At 49.5% G+C, this 24167-nt stretch overlaps 1 protein-coding gene across 1 annotated transcript; it reads right to left on the reverse strand.

Moving 5' to 3' along the window:
- Window positions 1-5325: 5325 nt before the first annotated feature.
- On the reverse strand, window positions 5326-22629 carry LOC140478444 (transmembrane 4 L6 family member 5-like). The gene is made up of 4 exons (XM_072571707.1): window positions 22589-22629; window positions 12373-12450; window positions 7646-7821; window positions 5326-5521 (listed from the first exon to the last, which is right to left on the reverse strand). The coding sequence occupies exons 3-4, from the start codon at window positions 7819-7821 to the stop codon at window positions 5326-5328; spliced, it is 372 nt and encodes a 123-aa protein (XP_072427808.1). The 5' UTR covers window positions 12373-12450; window positions 22589-22629.
- Window positions 22630-24167: the final 1538 nt, after the last annotated feature.

Raw genomic sequence — 24167 nt, forward strand, 5'->3', positions numbered from 1 at the left:
GGCAGGCTCATCAATCCGAAGGTGGAACTTGGGAAACCGCTCTGCCCGCCCTCTGGTTTACACATCATCCCCCACACCCCACCCCCGAGCAACAAGGACTGTTCGTTCTGCTAGCGCCGGCTCCCAGATCGTGGAGTCCCCGCTCAGAAAAGGTTCATATAGGACACAGGGAGAGGGAGCCAGAACAAATGCTCCCTTTCACCAGACCCACAATTACCCCGGTACCCACCCAGAGCCCAATTACCCCTCACCAGACCCACAATTACCCCGGTACCCACCCAGAGCCCAATTACCCCTCGCCAGATCCACAATTACCCCAGTACCTTTCAGAGCCCAAATTATCCCCCCCCCCCCCAGCTCTCCAATTACCTCCACCACCTACCAGAGCCCCAAGTGCCCCTCACTACCCACCCAAGGCCAATTTAATTCTCACTCCTCACCAGAATCCACCCCCCTTCCCCTACCACAGCCCCAATTACACCTCATGAAGAGGCCCATCTTGTAGAGTAAAAACCACTATTTAAATATGTCAATAGCATATATCAAACATGGAAGAGATGACATGATAGGACTGCAGATGCTGGAAACCAGAACCTAGATTAGAGTGGTCCAGTTATCCAGATCGTTTGGAAAACATGCAACATTCCCATTGGGGAAGGGAAAGCTGGAAGGGGATTTTACAGATGTGTTTGAAGTCATGAGAAGTCTCGACATAGTAAATGGGAAGACACTGTTCACATTGGATAGAATTAAAAATCACAACACCAGTTTATGGTCCGACAGGTTTATTTAAAATTACAAGCTTTCAGAGTACTGCTCCTCCTTCCCAGGTAGCAAATGATAGTAAAAGATCAAACTGCCATACAACTCGTGCGATGTATTAGAAAAACCAAGATAGCTGTTAAGTCTTTAATCACTTAGGAGGTATACAGGTTTTGATTGATTAGTATGTAAATCCCAGAGTTTCTTTCCAGTCACAGCCCTGACATAAGTTAAGGTTTTATCAATATGTAAAAAAAAGGGACATCTCAGCTCAGACAATGCATTAAGTGTGTGAGGTTAGAGTCTGCCTGTGTCCCAACCTGGAGTCAGACTGGTTTTATTTCCAAAGTAGGAATTTATAAAATGTCACATTGACTGACTGCCTACAGATTGTGTGCTTTTTGAACAAAATAAAATGTATCCACAAAGGTGTATGTCACACATTTTCCCTCTCCCTCACACACACAGACACACGCTTATACACATTTAAGTCTATGGGGTGAATTTGCATTTGCAGATTTGTATTTACTGAACCCCTTTCCAATCCCATCCCAGCAACCCCCACCCTCATTATTTTTTGTAATTACCTATATTTTAAACTTAGTACAGTTATTCCCAACCTAAGACTCTCTCTCTCAAATTGAATTGTTAAATTCTATCATATTATGGTCACTGCTTCCTGGGGGATGTTTAACTCTGAGAAAATTCATTAACTGTGCCTCACCCAATCCAAAATAGCCTGATCATTGGTTGGATCTACAACATATTGTTCTAGGAAACTAAATACACTCTACGAAATCTTCGCTGTGAAATCAATTCAAGCCAACCTCAGTTTCACGCGGTGCTCAGATATTTAGCATGGGATGTGGGCATCACCGGGAAAAGTCAGCATTTTGTTGCCCATTCCTATTTGCCTTTGAACGTGGGTGGCTTGCTGGGGTATTTTGGAAAGCGGTTCAGTGCCAGATGAAGTAAGAGCGGTAGACTTCCTTCCCGAAAGAGCATTACTGAACCAGATGGGGTTTATTATGGCAATGGTTGCTGTGAGATTACTTTTTAGTTGTGTTGAGTTCAGATTTCACTGATTACCGCAGTGGGATTCAAACCTGTGTCCACTGAATGTTGCCTAAGGTTGTGGATTGCTCATCCGTCAACACCAGGCCATGATCCCCACCCCCCCTCACCCCCCCTCACCCCCCCACACCCCCCCACCCCCCTCCCCCAGCTGCTTTGTTTTAACAAAAACAGAGTTGGTTCATGAACATTCTTCATTGAGGAGGACCTGCCACTTTGACTCTGATCACTCCACCCCCCAAGCCCCAATCAATAACTCCCTCACCCTCTTTACAGAGGTTGCCAAACCTGCAAATTATTTCCAACGTTTTCTGACTTTCTCTGTTGCTTGCTGAAGCAGAGGCACCTGGAGACGAATCAGACAGGGTCGCGAGGGTGTTGCCCACATCAGTTCAGGCTGCACCACAGGTGTGGCCTAAAGCTGAGGTGAAACCCGTTGCATTTGCCGATCAGGCCCACTGGGAAGGTTAAGTGTGAACAGCTGATGGCAGTGTGCACCGTGCTCTCCTTATCAGCTACTGGGGCCAGTCAGAGACCCTGAGGCTTCACCTCAAAGCCAAATAAAAAGCTGTTACCTCGCAATGTTGTGGGTCTGAGATTTAGGTCCGAATGGCCGATCAATTTCTTGTCCCTGAGGAGATTGGAGTGTTGTGAGAGTGAAGGGACGGTCTGTGAGAGTGAGGGAGGTTTGTGAGGGGGATGGGGAGGGAGGTTTGTGAGGGGGGTGGGGAGGGAGGTCTGTGAGGGGGGTGGGGGAGGGAGGTTTGTGAGGGGGTGGGGAGGGAGGTCTGTGTCAGCGAGGGGGTGGGGGAGGGAGGTCTGTGAGGGGGTGGGGGAGGGAGGTCTGTGAGAGCGGGGGTGGGGGAGGGAGGTCTGTGAGAGCGGGGGTGGGAGAGGGAGGTCTGTGAGGGGGGTGGGGGAGGGAGGTCTGTGAGGGGGGTGGGGGAGGGAGGTCTGTGAGGGGGTGGGGAGGGAGGTCTGTGTCAGCGAGGGGGTGGGGGAGGGAGGTCTGTGAGGGGGGTGGGGGAGGGAGGTCTGTGAGGGGGGTGGGGGAGGGAGGTCTGTGAGGGGGTGGGGGAGGGAGGTCTGTGAGGGGGTGGGGAGGGAGGTCTGTGTCAGCGAGGGGGTGGGGGAGGGAGGTCTGTGAGAGCGGAGGGTGGGGGGAGGGAGGTCTGTGAGGGGGTGGGGGAGGGAGGTCTGTGAGGGGGGTGGGGGAGGGAGGTTTGTGAGGGGGTGGGGAGGGAGGTCTGTGTCAGCGAGGGGGTGGGGGAGGGAGGTCTGTGAGGGGGTGGGGGAGGGAGGTCTGTGTCAGCGAGGGGGTGGGGGAGGGAGGTCTGTGAGGGGGTGGGGGAGGGAGGTCTGTGAGGGGGTGGGGAGGGAGGTCTGTGAGGAGGTGGGGGAGGGAGGTCTGTGAGAGCGGAGGGTGGGGGGAGGGAGGTCTGTGAGGGGGTGGGGAGGGAGAGGGAGGTCTGTGAGGGGGGTGGGGGAGGGAGGTCTGTGAGGGGGGTGGGGGAGGGAGGTCTGTGAGGGGGTGGGGAGGGAGGTCTGTGTCAGCGAGGGGGTGGGGGAGGGAGGTCTGTGAGGGGGGTGGGGGAGGGAGGTCTGTGAGGGGGTGGGGGAGGGAGGTCTGTGAGGGGGTGGGGAGGGAGGTCTGTGTCAGCGAGGGGGTGGGGGAGGGAGGTCTGTGAGAGCGGAGGGTGGGGGGAGGGAGGTCTGTGAGGGGGTGGGGGAGGGAGGTCTGTGAGGGGGGTGGGGGAGGGAGGTTTGTGAGGGGGTGGGGAGGGAGGTCTGTGTCAGCGAGGGGGTGGGGGAGGGAGGTCTGTGAGGGGGTGGGGGAGGGAGGTCTGTGTCAGCGAGGGGGTGGGGGAGGGAGGTCTGTGAGGGGGTGGGGGAGGGAGGTCTGTGAGGGGGTGGGGAGGGAGGTCTGTGAGGAGGTGGGGGAGGGAGGTCTGTGAGAGCGGAGGGTGGGGGAGGGAGGTCTGTGTCAGCGAGGGGGTGGGGGAGGGAGGTCTGTGAGGGGGTGGGGGAGGGAGGTCTGTGAGGGGGTGGGGAGGGAGGTCTGTGAGGAGGTGGGGGAGGGAGGTCTGTGAGAGCGGGGGTGGGAGAGGGAGGTCTGTGAGGGGGGTGGGGGAGGGAGGTCTGTGAGGGGGTGGGAGAGGGAGGTCTGTGAGGGGGGTGGGGGAGGGAGGTCTGTGAGGGGGGTGGGGGAGGGAGGTCTGTGAGGGGGTGGGGAGGGAGGTCTGTGTCAGCGAGGGGGTGGGGGAGGGAGGTCTGTGAGGGGGGTGGGGGAGGGAGGTCTGTGAGGGGGTGGGGGAGGGAGGTCTGTGAGGGGGTGGGGAGGGAGGTCTGTGTCAGCGAGGGGGTGGGGGAGGGAGGTCTGTGAGAGCGGAGGGTGGGGGGAGGGAGGTCTGTGAGGGGGTGGGGGAGGGAGGTCTGTGAGGGGGGTGGGGGAGGGAGGTTTGTGAGGGGGTGGGGGAGGGAGGTCTGTGAGGGGGTGGGGGAGGGAGGTCTGTGTCAGCGAGGGGGTGGGGGAGGGAGGTCTGTGAGGGGGTGGGGAGGGAGGTCTGTGAGGAGGTGGGGGAGGGAGGTCTGTGAGAGCGGAGGGTGGGGGGAGGGAGGTCTGTGAGGGGGTGGGAGAGGGAGGTCTGTGAGGGGGTGGGGAGGGAGTTCTGTGAGAGTGAGGGGGTGGGGTGGGAGGTCTGTGAGGGTGAGGGGATGGGGAGGGAGGTCTGTGAGGGTGAGGGGGTGGGGGAGGGAGGTCTGTGAGGGGGTGGGGGAGGGAGGTCTGTGAGGGGGTGGGGGAGGGAGGTCTGTGAGGGGATGGGGGAGGGAGGTCTGTGAGGGTGAGGGGGTGGGGGAGGGAGGTCTGTGAGGGTGAGGGGGTGGGGGAGGGAGGTCTGTGAGGGGGTGGGGGAGGGAGGTCTGTGAGGGGGTGGGGGAGGGAGGTCTGTGAGGGGATGGGGGAGGGAGGTCTGTGAGGGTGAGGGGATGGGGGAGGGAGGTCTGTGAGGGGGTGGGGGAGGGAGGTCTGTGAGGGGGTGGGGGAGGGAGGTCTGTGAGGGGATGGGGAGGGAGGTCTGTGAGGGTGAGGGGATGGGGGAGGGAGGTCTGTGAGGGTGAGGGGATGGGGGAGGGAGGTCTGTGAGGGTGAGGGGGTGGGGGAGGGAGGTCTGTGAGGGTGAGGGGGTGGGGGAGGGAGGTCTGTGAGAGTGAGGGGGTATCTGCCTTGGTTGCCTCAACGACGTTTAATAATGCAATTCCAAAGCTGAAAGCCAAGGCAACTCAATGGAGTAGCCCTAAATAAAGGTCATTCCAGTGACTTCTGTGGTGCTCCACTGGGTTACATCTGAGTACACTGGGCTAGTAAAAGGTGGGAAGGGGTTTGCTTAAATGGTAAGGGTTGTCGGGCCTGCCAATTCTATGCATATCACCCCAGCTTCATACAAGAGAGGCATCAGATAATTACGTGGCAATTGGCAAGTGAACGCATCACTTTGTGTCATAGTGTGAACATCGACCAAAAATACAGCCAAAACATCCATTGATGATCTGGATGGAGCACAGGAGAACTTGCAGACAGCTGATGATCATGAGCGTGGAGAACAAGGTGATATTCCACAGCACAATGTTCTTGGGCCTTTCACAAATTGTCCACAGTAACGGATTATGCAGGTAACTCTCGGTGCTGCAGGCAAAATGTACAAACACGACAAATAGTTAAGTCTCAAATACATCAGAAAACCATGAGCATGAATGATAAAGCCTAATAAAGGGGTGATGCTCAGTGTTCCAATTTATTAACCTGAATGTACTGTCACACGCAACTCTGATTGATCTGACTGTACTGCTGAACTGTGCTTCAAACTGACTGTGCTGTTACACTCAGCTCTGATTGATCTGACTGTGCTGTTACACTCAGCTCTGATTGATCTGACTGTGCTGTTACACTGAGCTCTGATCTTTCTAACTGCACTGTTAAACTGAGCTCTGATCTATCTGACTGCACTGTTAAACTGAGCTCTGATCTATCCAACTGTACTGTTACACACAGCTCTGAGCTATCCGACTCTGCTGTTACACTGAGCTCATATCAATCTGACTGTACTGTCACACTGAGCTCTGATCTATCCGACTGTGCTGTTGCACTGAGCTCTGATCTATGTGACTGTAATGTTACACTGAGCTCTGATCTATGTGACTGTGCTGTTACACTGAGCTCTGAGCTATCTAACTGTACTGTTACACACAGCTCTGAGCTATCGGACTGTGCTGTTTCACTGAGCTCTGATCTATCTGACTGTGCTGTTACACTAAGCTCTGATCTATCAGACTGTGCCGTTTCACTGAGCTCTGATCTATCTGACTGTGCTGTTACACTAAGCTCTGGTCTATCAGACTGTGCTGTTACACACAGCTCTGAGCTATCCGACTGTGCTGCTACACTGAGCTCTGGTCAATGTGACTGCTCTGTTACACTGAGCTCTGTCCTATCTCACTGTACTGTTACACTAAGCTCTGTCCCATCACACTGATCTGGTCAATCCGATAGTGCTGTTCCATTGATCTCGGGTCTATCAGACTGTGCTGTTATACTGAGCTCTGATCTATCAGACTGTGATGTTACACTGAGGTCTGATTTATCCGACTGTGCTGTTACACTGACCTCTGGTTTATCCGACTGTGCTGTTATACTGAGCTCTGGTCAACCTGACTGTGCTATTGCATTGATCTCTGTACTATCTGACTGTGCTGTAACACTGGGCTCTGGTTTATCCGACTGTGCTGTTACACTGAGCTCTGGTCTATCTGACTGTGCTGTTACACTGAGCTCTGGTCTATCCGACTGTGCTGTTACACTGAGCTCTGATCTTTGCAACTGTAATGTTACACTGATATCTGGTCTATCTGACTGTACTGTTACACTGACTTCTGGTTTACCCGACTGTACTGTTACCCTGAGCTCTGGTTTATCCGACTGTGCTGTTACACTGAGCTCTGGTCTATCTGACTGTGCTATTACACTGTGCTCTGGTTTATCTGACTGTGATGTTACACTGAGGTCTGATCTTTGCAACTGTAATGTTACACTGATATCTGGTCTATCTGACTGTACTGTTACACTGACCTCTGATCTATCCGACTGTGCTGTTACATTGACTTCTGATTTATCCGACTGTGCTGTTACACTGACCTCTGGTCAATCTGAGTGTGCTGTTGCACTGAGTTCTGGTCTATGTACCTGCTCTGTTACACTGAGCTCTGTCCTAACTCACTGTGCTGTTACCCTGAGCTCTGGTCTATCTGACTGTGATGTTACACTGAGGTCTGATCTTTGCAACTGTACTGTTATGCTGAGCTCTCATTTATCCGACTGTGCTTTTACACTGAGCTCTGGTTTATCCGACTGTGCTGTGAAATTGATCTCTGGTCTATCTGACTGTGCTGTTACACTGAGCTAATCTATCTGACTGTGGTGTTAGTCTGAGCTCTGATCTATCTGACTGAGCTGTTACACTGAGCTCTGGTTTATCCGACTGTGCTGTTACACTCAGATCTGGTCTATCCCTCTGGTCTATCTCACTTTACTGTTACACTGAGCTCTGTTCTATCTGATTAACTGAACTGTTATATCCTGTTCTTTTCTTTTGGTCCAGCGATTTATCCTAAATGTGAGATATATCGTTACTTCTGGAATTCAATTCCATTGAAAGAACCTTTAATTTTTGATTGAGTGGTGCTTTTACTAATCATGCTGTTTTAACAAAGACAGCCTCAGTCTCTAACACAATCCCAGTGTGATGCACATTACCTGGCACTTGTGGACCAGTTTTGGAATGGATATCCCCACTGCTGAACCTGGGTGTTGTTGGATACGGTGACTTTAAATAAGCAAAGTGGTCCATTAGCCAGGCCACAGGCAGAGACTCCAAAGCAGATAATGGAGAAAATGATCGCTAGTTTGGACCAGATGACTGACAAAAGCATCTGCAGATACAAAGATAAACAGTTGCTCAGCCTGTGATAAGCATTCCATTTTCTTACTGATTTTATTAATGTCTATTTTAATTCCCTTGTACCCCCCCCCCCCCCCCAGTGCTCTCTTGCCTGTTAAAAGCCTAACAATGAACTCTTTGTTGTAGAATTTTACAATTAAAGCAACAAACATGATAAAGAAATGAGTTTTGAGAAGATTTGTAGCTCAGGTTGAGGTTCTGGATGTAGGTTTGCCCGCTGAGCTGCAAGGTTCATTTTCAGATGTTTCATCACCGTCCTGGGTAACATCTTCAGTGAGCCTCTGGCTAAAGCTCTTCTGGAGGCTCACTGATGATGTTACCGCGTATGGTGATGAAACGTGTGAAAATGTACCTTCCAGCTCAGTGAGCTAACTTACATCCAGAAAATGACAAATGTTAATGTTCTTGGTTCCAATCCAGTCCAAATTGAGTTAGTTATTCTGAGCTCTGGGGCAAGTGTCATAATTAGTGTGTGTTGTGTTTTACAAGTCCTGGAGCAAAATTGTTGTCAGTGATTCCCACACTCCCCAGCACGATCGTGACAGTGATTCCCACACTCCCCAGCACGATCGTGACAGTGATTCCCACACTCCCCAGCACGATCGTGACAGTGATTCCCACACTCCCCAGCACGATCGTGACAGTGATTCCCACACTCCCCAGCACGATCGTGACAATGATTCCTACACTCCCCAGTGCGTTCGTGGCAGTGATTCCCACACTCCCCAGCGCGATCGTGACAGTGATTCCCACACTCCCCAGTGTGATCGTGACAGTGATTCCCACCCTCCCCAGCACGATCGTGACAGTGATTCCCACACTCGCCAGTGTGATCGTGACAGGGATTCCCACATTACCCAACGGGATTGTGACAATGTTTCCTACACTCCCCAGTGCATTCATGGCAGTGATTCCCACACTCGCCAGCTCGATCGTGACAGTGATTCCCACACTCCCCAGCACGATCGTGACAGTGATTCCCACACTCCCCAGCACGATCGTGACAGTGATTCCCACACTTCCCAGCACGATCGTGACAGTGATTCCCACACTCCCCAGCGCGTTCGTGGCAGTGATTCCCACACTCCCCAGCGCGATCGTGACAGGGATTCCCACACTCCCCAGTGTGATCGTGACAGTGAATCCCACATTCCCCTGTGCAATAGTGACAGTGATTCCCACCCTCCCCAGCACGATCGTGACAGTGATTCCCACACTCCCCAATGTGATCGTGACAGTGAATCCCACACTCCCCAGCACGAGTGTGACAGTGATTCCCACACTCCCCAGCGCGATCGTGACAGTGATTCCCACATTCCCCAGTGCATTCATGGCAATGATTCCCACACTTCCCAGTGTGATTGTGACAGAGATTCCCACACTCCCCAACACGATTGTGACAGAGATTCCCACACTCTCCAGCGCAATCGTGACAGTGATACCCACACTCCCCAGCACGATTGGGACAGAGATTCCCACACTCCCCAGCACGATTGTGACAGAGATTCCCACACTCCCCAGCGCAATTGTGACAGTGATACCCACACTCCCCAGCACGATTGTGACAGTGATTCCCACATTCCCCAGTGTGATCATGACAGTGATTCCCCCACGGGATTGTGACAGTGATTCCCACACTCCCCAGCGCGATCGTGACAGTGATTCCCACACTCCCCAGCACAATCGTGACAGTGATTCCCACAATCGCCAGTGTGATCGTGACAGGGATTCCCACATTACCCAACGGGATTGTGACAATGTTTCCTACACTCCCCAGTGCATTCATGGCAGTGATTCCCACACTCGCCAGCTCGATCGTGACAGTGATTCCCACACTCGCCAGCTCGATCATGACAGTGATTCCCACACTCCCCAGCTTGATCGTGACAGTAAATCCCACACTCCCCAGCGTGATTTTGACAGTGATTCCCACACTCCCAAGAGTGATTGTGACACTGATTCCCGTGATCGTGACAGTGATTCCCACACTCCCCAGCGCGATCGTGACAGTGATTCCCACACTCCCCAGCGCGATCGTGACAGTGATTCCCACATTCCCCAGTGCGATCGTGACAGTGATTCCCACATTCCCCAGTGCGATCGTGACAGTGATTCCCACATTCCCCAGTGCGATCGTGACAGTGATTCCCACATTCCCCAGTGCGATCGTGACAGTGATTCACACATTCCCCAGTGCGATCGTGACAGTGATTCACACATTCCCCAGTGTGATCGTGACAGTGATTCCCAAACTCCCCAACGCGTTGTGACAGTGATTCCCACACTCCGCTGCGCGATCGTGACAGTGATTCCCACACTCCGCTGCGCGATCGTGACAGTGATTCCCACACTCTGCTGCGCGATCGTGACAGTGATTCCCACACTCCGCAGCGCGATCGTGACAGTGATTCCCACACTCCCCAGTGCGATCCTTACATTGATTCCCACACTCCCCAGTGCATTCGTGACAGTGATTCCCACTCTCCCCAGTGTGATCATGACAGTGATTCCCACATTCCCCAGCACGATCGTGACAGTGATTCCCACATTCCCCAGCACGATCGTGACAGTGATTCCCACATTCCCCAGCACGATCGTGACAGTGATTCACACATTCCCCAGTGCGATCGTGACAGTGATTCCCACATTCCCCAGTGCGATCGTGACAGTGATTCACACATTCCCCAGTGTGATCGTGACAGTGATTCACACATTCCCCAGTGTGATCGTGACAGTGATTCCCAAACTCCCCAACGCGTTGTGACAGTGATTCCCACACTCCGCTGCGCGATCGTGACAGTGATTCCCACACTCTGCTGCGCGATCGTGACAGTGATTCCCACACTCCGCAGCGCGATCGTGACAGTGATTCCCACACTCCCCAGTGCGATCCTTACATTGATTCCCACACTCCCCAGTGCATTCGTGACAGTGATTCCCACTCTCCCCAGTGTGATCATGACAGTGATTCCCACATTCCCCAGCACGATCGTGACAGTGATTCCCACATTCCCCAGCACGATCGTGACAGTGATTCCCACATTCCCCAGCACGATCGTGACAGTGATTCACACATTCCCCAGTGCGATCGTGACAGTGATTCCCACATTCCCCAGTGCGATCGTGACAGTGATTCACACATTCCCCAGTGTGATCGTGACAGTGATTCACACATTCCCCAGTGTGATCGTGACAGTGATTCCCAAACTCCCCAACGCGTTGTGACAGTGATTCCCACACTCCGCTGCGCGATCGTGACAGTGATTCCCACACTCCGCTGCGCGATCGTGACAGTGATTCCCACACTCCGCTGCGCGATCGTGACAGTGATTCCCACACTCCGCTGCGCGATCGTGACAGTGATTCCCACACTCCGCTGCGCGATCGTGACAGTGATTCCCACACTCCGCTGCGCGATCGTGACAGTGATTCCCAAACTCCCCAACGCGTTGTGACAGAGATTCCCACACTCCGCTGCGCGATCGTGACAGTGATTCCCACACTCCGCTGCGCGATCGTGACAGTGATTCCCACACTCTGCTGCGCGATCGTGACAGTGATTCCCACACTCCCCAGTGCGATCCTTACAGTGATTCCCACACTCCCCAGCTCGATCGGGACAGTGATTCCCACATTCCCCAATGGGATTGTGACAGTGATTCACACATTCCCCAATGGGATTGTGACAGTGATTCACACATTCCCCAGTGTGATCGTGACAGTGATTCCCACATTCCCCAGTGTGATCGTGACAGTGATTCCCAAACTCCCCAACGCGTTGTGACAGAGATTCCCACACTCCACTGCGCGATCGTGACAGTGATTCCCACATTCCCTAGTGCGATCGTGACAGTGATTCCCACACTCCCCAGCGCGATCGTGACAGTGATTCCCACATTTCCCAGTGTGATCTTGACAGTGATTCCCACACTCCCCAGCACGATCGTGACAGTGATTCCCACACTCCCCAGCATGATTATAACAGTGATTGCCACACTCCCTAGTGCGATCGTGACAGTGATTCCCACATTCCCCAGTGTGATCGTGACAGTGATTCCCACACTCCCCAGTGCATTCGTGACAGTGATTCCCACTCTCCCCAGTGTGATCATGACAGTGATTCCCACCCTCCCCAGCACGATCGTGACAGTGATTCCCACATTCCCCAGCGCGATCGTGACAGTGATTCCCACATTCCCCAGTGTGATCATGACAGTGATTCCCACACTCCCCAGCACGATTGTGACAGTGATTCCCACACTCCCCAGCATGATTATAACAGTGATTGCCACACTCCCTAGTGCGATCGTGACAGTGATTCCCACATTCCCCAGCGCGATCGTGACAGTGATTCCCACATTCCCCAGCGCGATCGTGACAGTGATTCCCACATTCCCCAGTGTGATCATGACAGTGATTCCCACCCTCCCCAGCACGATCGTGACAGTGATTCCCACATTCCCCAGCACGATTGTGACAGTGATTCCCACACTGAGTTGTTGGTCAGTCCCACTGGTCTTACCTTACTCCTGGGGTTGGTGTAGAAACAGCAGCAACGATCAGTGGCAGCAGCATAAATGGAAAGTGAAGCCAGAACCACCTGGGATGAACAAGATTAATAAGCTCTAGCCTCAGTCCAACAACTCTGGTTGATCAGCATAAAGATATTGACTTTCGAGAAGAATTATTATTATGAAACACTTCTGTTCTCACACGGTTAGGAATGTTACCCAGTCATATGCTTGAGCGTTAGGAATAAACAAGTTTTGCTTTTCAGACATTTCAGGATAATGCATGATATCAGTCCATCAATCAAAATAAGCCTTTGCTGGATTTCTGGGGCTCCTACACCCATGTTCAGTCTGAGTGTAAACGCAAGGTGATGCTTGTTACGAACATGTGGGTATACTGTACCTTTTAAGAGAGTTAAAAGTAGTAGAGCTAACTGACAGCACCACATGTTCTCAATAACATAGCAACGTAACACTTGGTCGAAAGCTAAATTGCCTGGAAATGATGAAACAGATTTGAATTCGGCCAATCAGTTTAAATTATACCCTGAAAAATACCAAACTCCAGTCCAGTTTGAATTGAATATATTGACCATCTTAAAAGCCAATGACACAATCTGATGCTTTAGGGGTATAAGACTGGGGGAAACTGAACATTTGGGAGGAGAACAGCCCAGCTACCAGCATGGAAAGAGACTGCCTGAGAAATAGCTCTCTTAAAAGTACTGTTATTGATCAGTAACCCGTAAAGCAGAGTCCCTAAGAAGAAAAGAAGATCCAAATAGAAGAACCAAAAGCTGCCTGGTTTTGAGATGAGAAGTGTTGCTTTGTAAATCTTAATTGGGAGTTTTATCGGATTGGTATTAGAGAAGGAAAAGTAACAGATAGGTTAGAGGAAGGAATTGTAAATAGTTGTTCATTAATTATTCTCTGTTATACTTTAAGAAGTGAAGTTGTTAATTTTTACTTTAATTAGTTCTTGGCCTATCGATTTTCACAGACTACTGCACTGAATAAATCTTTTCTGGTTTTAAATTAAGCAGGAGGGTTTACTCTGTGTCATAACACTGTTTCATCAGTGATGTCCACTGAACCTGGTTAACAGGCCCGAGTGTTGTTACAATGACACTGCCTTAGCCACATTCACTAATTTTAGTTTATGTTTCAACACCCTGAGATTCTGAATAATCAAACCACGTGCCCAAACACTGTGTCTATTACTCAGCTAATGTTTTACTTATAAGGCAATTTGTAATATTTCGGTTCTGAATGTACCTTGTTAAGGCCAGGCATTGAACAACACCCCTCGTTAGTCTCCACTGTCATCTGCCTTTTTGAGTTCCTTGTCCGTCTTAGTTGGTCTAAACCGCATATGGAACTAATCTACATTCAGTTTCAGTGTTCAGGTAAATAATGAAGATTTAAAAAACACTAGTCCCACCTTGAAACACCCCACTGAGTCCATACTTCCCTTGCCCCCTCCCTCGAGTAATTATCAGAGATTTCGGGCCTGGTGTTTGGTTTTTATCTCTACTCTCGCACTTCTTTTCCTTGACTCTTTACAACTTTGAGTTTCCCATGTTGAAACTTTTTCACATCTTCCTGGGGTTTTAACTGCAGCCCAGTTGAGTTATCACTTTGTCAGAGGAGATTGATCGACAGTAAATGTATCCTTAGTAAAGCTGAATTAGCTGCTGTTTAACTAGACTGTACTCTGACAGTAAGAGATCTTGTGGGACAGTGGTAGATCTGGGTTCAGAATGGGACTAGGTCAGACTGGGATGTCTGGTCAGCGCAGATGAGTTAGACTGAAGGTTCTTTTCCCGAGCTGTATGACGCTATGTCCAACTCTATAGCATTTGTTGACTGGGAAATATGTATTTGATTTACAGCCAAAGAGCTTGATTACCAGTGGGTAAGACTGGAGAGAAACTACGCATTTCCAATACAAATGTTAGCACATAGTGAGAATGAGAAAGTCCCTGGTCAACCATCCTGCAGAAGGAATGGCAGACCACAGCCATAGTCTGCCTGTAAACATGGACCAATCCACATTAACTCCCCCAGACTTGTAGCTGCCTATGCTCCACCCATACAATGGTCAGAATCCAATCATAACAGAGATCCCATGGCCCAACCTTTGGAAACAAGGAGAGGACAGAGACTTCTGATGGTGGAATCCATAATTTTACACAGAACTGGAGGAGGACTAAGGGGCTATGGTTGAATAGTAACCAGGTACATCCCTGGCTTCCATTGAGTCCTTCAATGGGTGCCTCAGAGATCTCCACACAAGTACATCTGAACTCTTTGGAATAAACCTCCCCCGATCTAGGAGATTTATTTGATTTAAATGCTTTCAGCTGACCTTAGGGCACCATTTCACCCACACTGAAGTACTACATTGACACCCTTTGCATCCAGAGACTTGTAATAGTTCAAGGAAATGATCGTTCAGATACTTTGTGCAGAGCCCACGTTGGATGTGGACATCGCTGGCTGGCCAGCAGTTATTGTTCATCCTTCGTTGCCCTTGAGAAGGTGACGGTGAGCTGCCTTTTGTTGGTGCTTGTGTGCAACCCAAAATTCTTCCCCCGATTACTATGGGAGTTGGACTTGCCAGGAATAATATTGGAGAAAGCTGGCCCCTTTTCCTGAAATCGTTTGTCCATTGCTGCAAGAGTTTTCTCTAGCTATTGGTGTGGAGTTTATAAACACCTGACTGGAAATGCGTAGTTTCTCTCCAGTCCTTCCATCGTAATGTCCTCAAATGGTTGTGCAATGTTCTTTTTCTGGCGACAACATAGTTCCCCTTTATTCTGCCTCTCTCAGTTGACTGCGCCTCCCGTGGATTGACTCTCCCCACTGCCTTGCCCCGAACGCTGCACTATCTCCAACATATGCTGAAGCCAGGCACCATCAATGTCTTGCCTAACATTGAGTGCAATGTGAGTGGCTGACAGACAGCCTATTGGACAGAGTGTGCCTAGTCCTCATGAAAGTACAAATTGGATTCGAGGCACTTGTCCTCCTGAGTTTTCACATCTCATTTGGATCATCGCTTTTCAGCTCTTACCACGAAGCCCCGCTAAAATAGATCCCGTCTGTAGTCAGGAATTTCCTTCACTCTACTTTCTGGTGTTGCCTTGATATGTCCACGTGTGAATTCATACAAACGGGCGTGACTAGTAGACATTAGGATTCAGAACCCACTTTGAAATTCAAGCCACGTTTAGCTGCAGGGAGGACTAAATCTCTAGTAATCTATATATGACTAGGTTAGTCTCGAATCTACAGAGAGGTGAATTCAGTGATTATATTGGGATACCACGGCCCGATCTTGTAGCTGTCTTTGCACCACCCAGACAATTTTCGGAATCCAATCACAGTAATGAGCCCAGCTACTCCCACAGTCTTCAGAAACTCCTAAATAATTGGATGAACTTGGAGCAAAAGGCCACAGAGGACAAATTTTAATTTGTGGGAAATTACCACTTTTGTTAAGGCATTCATGAGGGTTTAGAAATTAAACAAAAATCACCAGAATGGTTCAAGGGAGGAAAATCTTTCAGTTCAGGAGCTCAGCACCACCTGTTGCTGGCGATCAGGGACGGACAATGAATGCTAGACTAGCCAGTGACATCCACATCCCCTGAAAGAATAATTGGAAAAAAATGTTGGAACTGTAAACATTGGAGAGGAGAAAGTTGGCAAGCGATTTAATCAAAGTGTTCATGGTTGCGAGGAGTCTGGACTGAGTGAATAGGGAGGTTGCTGGAAGGTTTGAGAGCTAGAGGTTGAAGGCAATTGACTAAGGAAGCAATGGAAAACGTAAAGAAGAGTTTGTTTTTCACACCGTGAGTGTTTAAGGTCCAGAACAACTTTCAATCGGAGATATTTAAAAGGGAATTAAACTGTTGTTTGAAAAGGAAGAGTCTGCAGGGGAAGGTTGGGAGGATAGCACAAGGCAAATTGCTTTACTGGAGAGCTAGCACAGATGTGATGGGCTGAAAGGTCTCACTCTGTGCTGTAATAATTCTGTGCTTGCTTGTAATGGTATACATTCGAAAAATATGAGAGGGGTTCCCCCTCTCCTGGAGTAACTCAGAGAGTGCAGGCTCCCCCTCTCCCGGGGCAAATTTCAGAATCTGCAGCTACTTTTCCTTGGGGCAAATCATACTGTGTGCTCTCCCACTCCTGGATAGCAATGGTACCAGTATGGGGCCCAAGCTAGTTGCTTCATTTCATCTCTACTCTCGGGATGGTTCTGTCCAAGTACTGTCCTGCACATTGTTACCAGCATTTGGGGAATTCAGTTTTCCCGGCTTCCCCCTTGCTGCTCAAATTATTCTGCAACGATTCCTGTCCTGAGCCCTGTGGGAGCCCCTGCTGTGAATTAGTCACAAGGTAAATGTCCAAGAGTCCTAAGATTTTATCTAACCCCAGACCATGAGAGACCGAGTAGTCTAGGAGATCACAGGCACTTGAAACAAAACACGATGGTTTGTGATGCTGTTTGGAAATACACAAATGTTAAGAAAACAAGAAACTGCAGATGATGAAACACACAACAACAGAAATTGCTGGAGAGACTCTGTAGGTCTGGCAGCAATTGTGGAGAGAGAAACAGAGTCAACGTTTTGAGTCCTGCGTAATAAATAAAGATGTGGCCCCACTAAAGGAGAACAGGGAAAATGAACCAGTCAACTTAACACCAGTCCAAAGGAAATAGGTTACAATCTGACATAGAACACTTGCTAACAGGAAACTTGGGGAAAATCACATGATAGGGCAGAATCAACATAGCTTTGTAAAAGGAGAACTGTGTTTGACTGGTCTGTTTGTGTTTTGTGATTGTTGGAAGGGTTGAGATGTGAAGCATGAACTAATCAAGCATTGTCAGGATGACTTTATGAAAGGGAAATTGTGTCTGACTAACTTATCAGAGTTTTTTGAGGAAGTCTTAATTCAAGTGGATACAGGCAACCAGTAGATGTGTTTACTTAGACTTCCAGAGGCATTTGACAAGATACCTCACAAAAGGTCAAGTCTTCCGATGAGAGCCCAGTGTTGGAGATAGTTTCTTGGCATGGATGGAGAATTGGCCAATGGGCAGGAAACAGCGAGTGGGGATAAGATTTTAACGTTTTTCAGGTTGATGACCTGTGGGGTTCCACAGGGATCAATGGCTGGGATCAAAACTCTTTACAAAATGTATTAATGACTTAGATGAAGGGAGTCCTGAAGCCAAATTTGCAGATGACACACAAATGGATGGAAAAGCAAGTTCCGAGAGGGATGCAATCATTTACAGAGTGACAGATAGGGTAAAGTAAGCTTAGCAAGCAAAGTGGGAAAATGCATAGTTACTCATTTTGGAAGAGAGGACAAAAGAACAGAATATTAAGTGGAGAAAAACAGCAGAAAGTTGCAACACAAAGGGACTTGGAGGAACTTGGGCACGGAACACAGAATGTTAGCACACAGGTGCAGCAGGTAATCAGGAAGGCTAATGGAATGTTGGCCCGTATTTCAAGGGGGTTGGAGTATAAGAGTCGGAAAGTCTGACTGCAACTGGGCAAGGTGATGGTGAGACCACATCTGGAGCACTGTGAGCAGTTTGGTCCCTTATTTTAGAAAAGGTATCATTTCATTGGAGGCAGTTCAGAGAAGGTTCACTCGGGTGATCCCCGGTACGAGGGATTGCCTTATGAGCAAAGGCTAGTTAGGTTGGGCCTTAACTTACTGGAATTTAGAGAATGAGAGATGATCTCATTAAAACATTGAGGGGCTTGACAGGGTCAATGCAGAGAGGATGTTTCCCTTCATGGGAGAGTCCAGGTTCAGAATAAAGGAGCCAAGCAGGAGGCTGGAAGAACACAGCAAGCCCAGGCAGCACCAGGAGGTGGAGAGGCCGACATTTCTCCTGAAGAAGGGTTCCATCCGAAACGTTGCCTTCTCCACCTCCTGGTGCTGCCTGGGCTTGCTGTGTTCTTCCAGCCTCCTGCCTGTCAACCTTGGATTCCAGCAGCTGCAGTTTATTTTTTTGTCTCTAGCCAGAATAGAGGGGCGCCATTTTAAGACTGAGGCAAGGAGGAGTTTCTTCTGTCAGAGGGTTGAGAGTGTTTGGAACTCCTTGACAAAAAGAACCGTTGGGGCCGAGTCCTCGTGAATTTTTAAGGCTGAGATTGATCGATTCTTGATCAGTCGGGTAATCAAGAGTACAGGGGAAAATGCAGGAAATGGAGGTGAGGAACTTTGAATGAGTCATACTATTGAACAGCAGAGCAGGCCTTGAGGAACTGAGTGGCCTAGTCCCATTCCTTATGATCTTAAGGTCAAACTCTTCACATTGTCACGAGGTGCTTCAGTTCACTGTCCTGTCAGAAGCAGTAATTCATCATCTCTGTTGGTGGCCACTGAATCTGGTTTCTGTCCCTACCTCAGATTATACAAAACTCTGTTGCTCAGTCTCTCTCTTCTCTCCCCTACCCCTTACAACATTCCCCCCACCCCTCACGGCGCTTTCTTTGCTTTCCATCACACTTGCCCTGAGAATCCACCCGACTTTCCCCAAGATCTATTTCTCTGTCCTTCCCCAAAACCTCTCTCTCTCTCACTCTTGCCAAACCTCCAGCCCTGAAACCCACCTCTCCCCCCTTTCTCCATCCTGTATCTAGTCATTTAAGCTCCACTGTCTCTTCTGACATTAGTTCATGCACTGAGAACAATACAAAACACATTACAAATAAAAAGGCTTAACATATAAAATGCACATGCAACTTAGAAGTTACACAGTAATATGAACTACATGTTACAAATCATACAGAACATTGCATATAAATGAGATATATTTAACATTCAATTACGTTCATTCATTTCTTTTGTAGTGTACCCTTTATCCCCATCACTCGAAAATTGGATTAAAAGCTCGATGTAATTTATTATATTTTTAAAATTACTTATGCAATATTTTTTGGAAATATAATCGATTTTACCTTAGTTTATTTATTGTTAAACACACATTGCATTATAGGAAGGATGTGGAAGCTTTGGAAAGGGTTCAGAGATTTACTAGGATGTTGCCTGGAATGGAAGGAAGGTCATATGAGGAAAGGCTGAGGGATTTGAAGCTGTTTTTGTTAGACTGAAGTGACTTAATTGAGACATATAAGATAATCAGAGGGTTAGATAGGGTGGATAGTGAGAGCCTTTTTCCTCCGATGATGATGGCTAGCACAAGGGGACATGGTTATAAATTGAGGGATGATAGATATAAGACAGATGTCAGAGGTTGGTTCTTTACTCAGAGAGTAAAAGGACTTGGAATGCCCTGCCTACAACAGTAGTACACTCGCCAACTTTAAGGGCATTTAAATGGTCATTGGATAAACATATGGATGAAAATGGACTAGTGTAGGATAGATGGGCTTCAGATTGGTTCCACAGGTTGGTGCAACATCGAGGGCAAAAGGGCTGTACAGCGCTGTATGTTCTATGTACAGTCCATATTGACCTGTCCTTTCCAGGGATCAACTTTCCTCACTGCCATTCACTGCCCACTGTTCATCCCCCTGATATGAATCAAATGGAACATGGGCAGGGGCAGTCCACTCCTGTTCAGAAACACCCAGCTACAACTGTCCCATTTGCTTCCTCGACCGACCAGCACCCGCACCAGTAACGTGCCCAAACAATAACTGAGAACACATTGGCCAAAAGGGGCACCCAGAAAATAAGCTCACTCTTGACTGGCTCCTTTTCTGTTATGGAAGAGTGGGTCTCGATGAAAATGAGGAAGCTACATTCACAAGACGTATTGTACAATAATGTCCCACAAGAGGTCAGGATGAAAAGCCCAGTGTAAGTGCAGGGAGGATGAGAAGAGGATCACAGGGCAGGCAGGAGGCAGGCGAAAGTGAATCATTGGTGACGGAGTATGGGTGGATATCAATGTTGACTGGAGGAAGCTTGGGTGGTGCTCAATTACGACGTTACAGAACAATATTTTGGGAGAAAGTCGTCATGAGACCTGGAACAGATAGGGGGAGTAGGGAGAGAAAGGCCAGTGCCTGTTGAATTGGGTTGAAGGTGCAAAAGTTAGAAATTTCAACCAAAAGCTGAAATGCTGGGAACACTCAGTGGGTCTGACAGTGAGAGGGAAACAGAGTCAACGATTCTGAAAGGGAAGGGGGTACAAAAGGCAGGATCCAATGACAGAGCAGTGAGCAGAAGAGATTAAATGATAAATGTTTTCATGATACAAAGCAGGTGAGGGGTTAGATGAGAAGGACAATTGAAGATGAATAATAAATAGGACAAACAGTGGTGCCCATAATCTTATGAATGAATAAAGAAGGTTCCTGCAGGACTGTGCCACGTGTGAGATAGCTCCTCCGTCACCTTACCCACATCTCTCTGTGAGGACTTGGTATGTTTGCAAACTCTTTTGACACTCCTCCCCTGACAATGTTTTTTGACCAACAAAGTCATTGTATTGTTTCAATGCAAGGAGCAAGAACTGGAGGCAGTCTTTCATCAGATTGTTAAGATCCTGCAGTCTGGGCAGTTTGAATGTTCTGGTGATGTCCTGGAAGACTGACCTCAGCAAGACCTCCACCCGAGACCCTGTCAGCTTCATACAACCACTTTCATCAGTTACCATTTCACGTGGTTTCTTCCCAAAAGTGTAGATTAGCAACTGGGTAGTCCGTCTCTGTGATCAAAATTGACACCTCGCCCATCTTACTAAATATTTGTTGGGGGGAGAAGAAAAAAACAATCTTTTCTAGCTGAGAACAGCTAGCAATGTGGTGGAGGTAGGTTCGACTGAAGCATTCAAGAGGGGCACTGGGTGGCTATTTGAACAGGAATGTTGTTAGGGATATGGGGAGAAGGCAGGAGATTGGCACTAGGGAACAGAGCAGGTGCAGGTACGATGGACCGAATGGACTCCTCTTGAGTTGTAACGATTCTGTGACGATATCAAACAGACAGAGAGGCTTTCAAAAGCGGGATGATAAAAGAGGGCAGATGACCGCTAGAGTTGGAAAAACCTTACAGATCGGGTAAAGCGTGGTGTGTTCCTTCACTTTGTTAGGACTGGCCTGTGTGCAAATAGTGAGTGGTCACTCTGTCTGCTCACCTTCACTGTCAAAGAGAAGCAACTGATGGCCGGCCAGGGGGATCCCAGCTCAGTCAGGCTGCAGGCTGAACCTCCCCCCCCCCACCCCACCCCACGGGCAGGAAGACACTGACATCCAGTTCAGTTCCTAATGAGGGAAGCTCTGAACTGTCAATGTCAAAGCTTTGACAAAGGGTCAGTTAGACTTGAAACGTCAGCTCTTTCCTCTCCCTACAGATGCTGCCAGACCTGCTGAGATTTTCCAGCATTTTCTCTTTTGGTTCCAGCACCCCGCAGTAATTTGCCTTTTATCTTGGACACAGTTGGTTCAGCTCCAAGGTTTTTGTGCGGTCACGCCGCAGTGCAAATCTCCAAAGTTTTCCTTCCAGATCCCTGACCACCCCCGGGGGTACACTTTTGGAGTCTTACCGTGAACCCGCTGCCCCACAATCCAGGCAGCAACCGGGCTTGCCAAGTGATGTGCGCCTCTTTAAGGTGCTCCCTTTCTCCATTCGGGAAGAGGAGCAAGACGCTGGCAACGATGGAGACGAGAGCCAGAGAGAACAGCAGTGTACTAACACAGCGGGCACACAGTCCTGGACACATCTCCCCGGGCTGGCTGCCGTGCCTCTTTCCAAACTCGCCCTGTTAACACACCCGGGCACTCTGCAGTTGATCCTAGATTCCCTGGTGGTTGGGGCGTGAGATTGAGTCCCACAGATCTGAAGGGTTGCACACGCTGAGCAATGTTGTGCTCACAGGCGTGACACATCCAAGGAGGGCGTGTCAGCCAGCCTGCACTCCCAACTGTGATTGTAAACACATCACAAGGACCGCATTCCCCTTCAGCGTCCACCACCAACACCAGGATGAGTTGCAAGTCCCCCCACCCCCCAGCCTCCCACGGTCTCACGAAGTGCCCACAGACAGCAAACATGAGAGTCCTCTCCATTGGTGCTGTCAGACTTGTTGAGCTTCTCCGGCAATTTCTGCTTTTGACCGGAAAATGCTGATTTGAAATGACTGTTTTGGCCAAGATTGTGTTCGTACGTATTCTATTCCCAATGCTTGACGCTGCTGTTCGAAGATGGGATTCATCTTACCTTCGAGATCTCCGCAACTTCATCCAGAATGGAGCATTCCCACTTTTCAGTTGGTCTAGGTACCTCGCACTGAACATTTCCTTCCCAAACCTCTCTAGCTTCCCGATTTCTTATCCCTTTGACCAGCGTTCACTCCCCTGGCGCCTGGGAAGAATAAGAGGCAATGTCACCGAAACATGAGAGACTCTGAGGAAACTTGACAGGATGGAAACTGAAAGGATTGCTGCCTTTGTTGGGAATTTCAAATAGACATATTGGACGTGTCACGTGACTTCTTTGTCCACTCACCCCCCCCCCCCCCCGGTCCAATACTGCTTGCTCATCATGATTTTGTTAGGAAAGATTAGAACCAGGAGGACAAAGTTGAAGAATAACAGGTCTCCCTTATACAGCAGAGATTATGGGGGGGAAAAAAAGAGCATGAAAGCTTGGGAAGGGTTAAAGCATGAAGACCACTGGTGATCTGTGATCTGTGGAAGGCAAGATGGGATAAGAATAGTGGAATACTTTTACACCAATTAGCAGAGTAAGGTTGAAGCTGAAAGTTAACTATGGCGAGACGACTTAGCAGTTAGTAGAGCAAGTTTCCCTGTTAAAGTGTCATTATGACAAGATTGGGACCATAAATATTTGAGACATGGCATTAAATGTTAAATTGCCCATAGTGTTAGATGCACTAGTCAGAGGGGGGGTGGGTTGCTCTTCAGCAGGTCGGTGTGGACTGGTTGGGCTAGAGCCTGTTTCCACACTGTAAGGAATCTAATCTAATCTAATCTAAATATCTGGGAATCGGTAATTAGATCAGACTGCTCTTCACCAACATTGTCAATGGGTGGGAATCAGATAGCTTCCCAGTCAGATCTGGAGTCAGGCAGGGCTGCCCTCTCTCTCCTGCCTTGTTTGTGTGCTGCATAGAGCCATTTGCCGAGTCCATCAAGAAGGATGCGAGCCTGAGAGGGGTGACTATTCCTGGCAGTGGGGGCCTGCAGGTTAAGGCCTCCCTGTACATGGATGACGTCAACATTTTCTGCTCGGATCCGCTGTCCGTGCACAGACTCGTGTGCATCTGTGACCAGTTCGAATGGGCCTCGGGGACCAAGGTAAACCGAGGCAAGAGCGAGGCTATGCTCTTCGGGAACTGGGCCGACCAATCCTCTATCCCCTTCACCGTCAGGACTGACCACCTGAAGGTGCTGGGTATTTTGTTCGGGGGGGCTGGGGCATGCGCCAAGATCTGGGAGGAGCGGATCAGGAAGGTGAGACAGAAACTGGGCAGATGGGAGCAACGGTCGCTCTCCATCGCGGGAAAAAACCTGGTCATCTGGTGTGAGGTACTCTCAGTATTGCTATATGTGGCACAGGTCTGGCCTATCCCCAGAACCTGTGCCACCGCAGTCACCCAGGCCATCTTCCACTTCATGTGGAGATCAAAGATGGACCGGGTCCAAAGAGACACAATGTACAAAGACCGGTGCAATGGGGGAAAAAACACGCCCAATGCCACCCTCACCCTGATAGCCACCTTTGTGTGTGGCTGCATCAAGCTGTGCGTGGATCCCCGGTACGCAAACACCAAGTG

Source organism: Chiloscyllium punctatum, chromosome 6, assembly GCF_047496795.1.
Source record: "Chiloscyllium punctatum isolate Juve2018m chromosome 6, sChiPun1.3, whole genome shotgun sequence".
Lineage (NCBI taxonomy): Eukaryota > Metazoa > Chordata > Chondrichthyes > Orectolobiformes > Hemiscylliidae > Chiloscyllium > Chiloscyllium punctatum.

Coding starts and splice junctions, on each gene's coding strand:
- LOC140478444 (XM_072571707.1), bottom strand. CDS start 7,821: ATGCTTTTGTCAGTCATCTGGTCCAAACTAGCGATCATTTTCTCCATT. Junction 5,522..7,645: donor AACTGGTCCACAAGTGCCAG/GTAATGTGCATC, acceptor TTTTGCCTGCAG/CACCGAGAGTTACCTGCATA.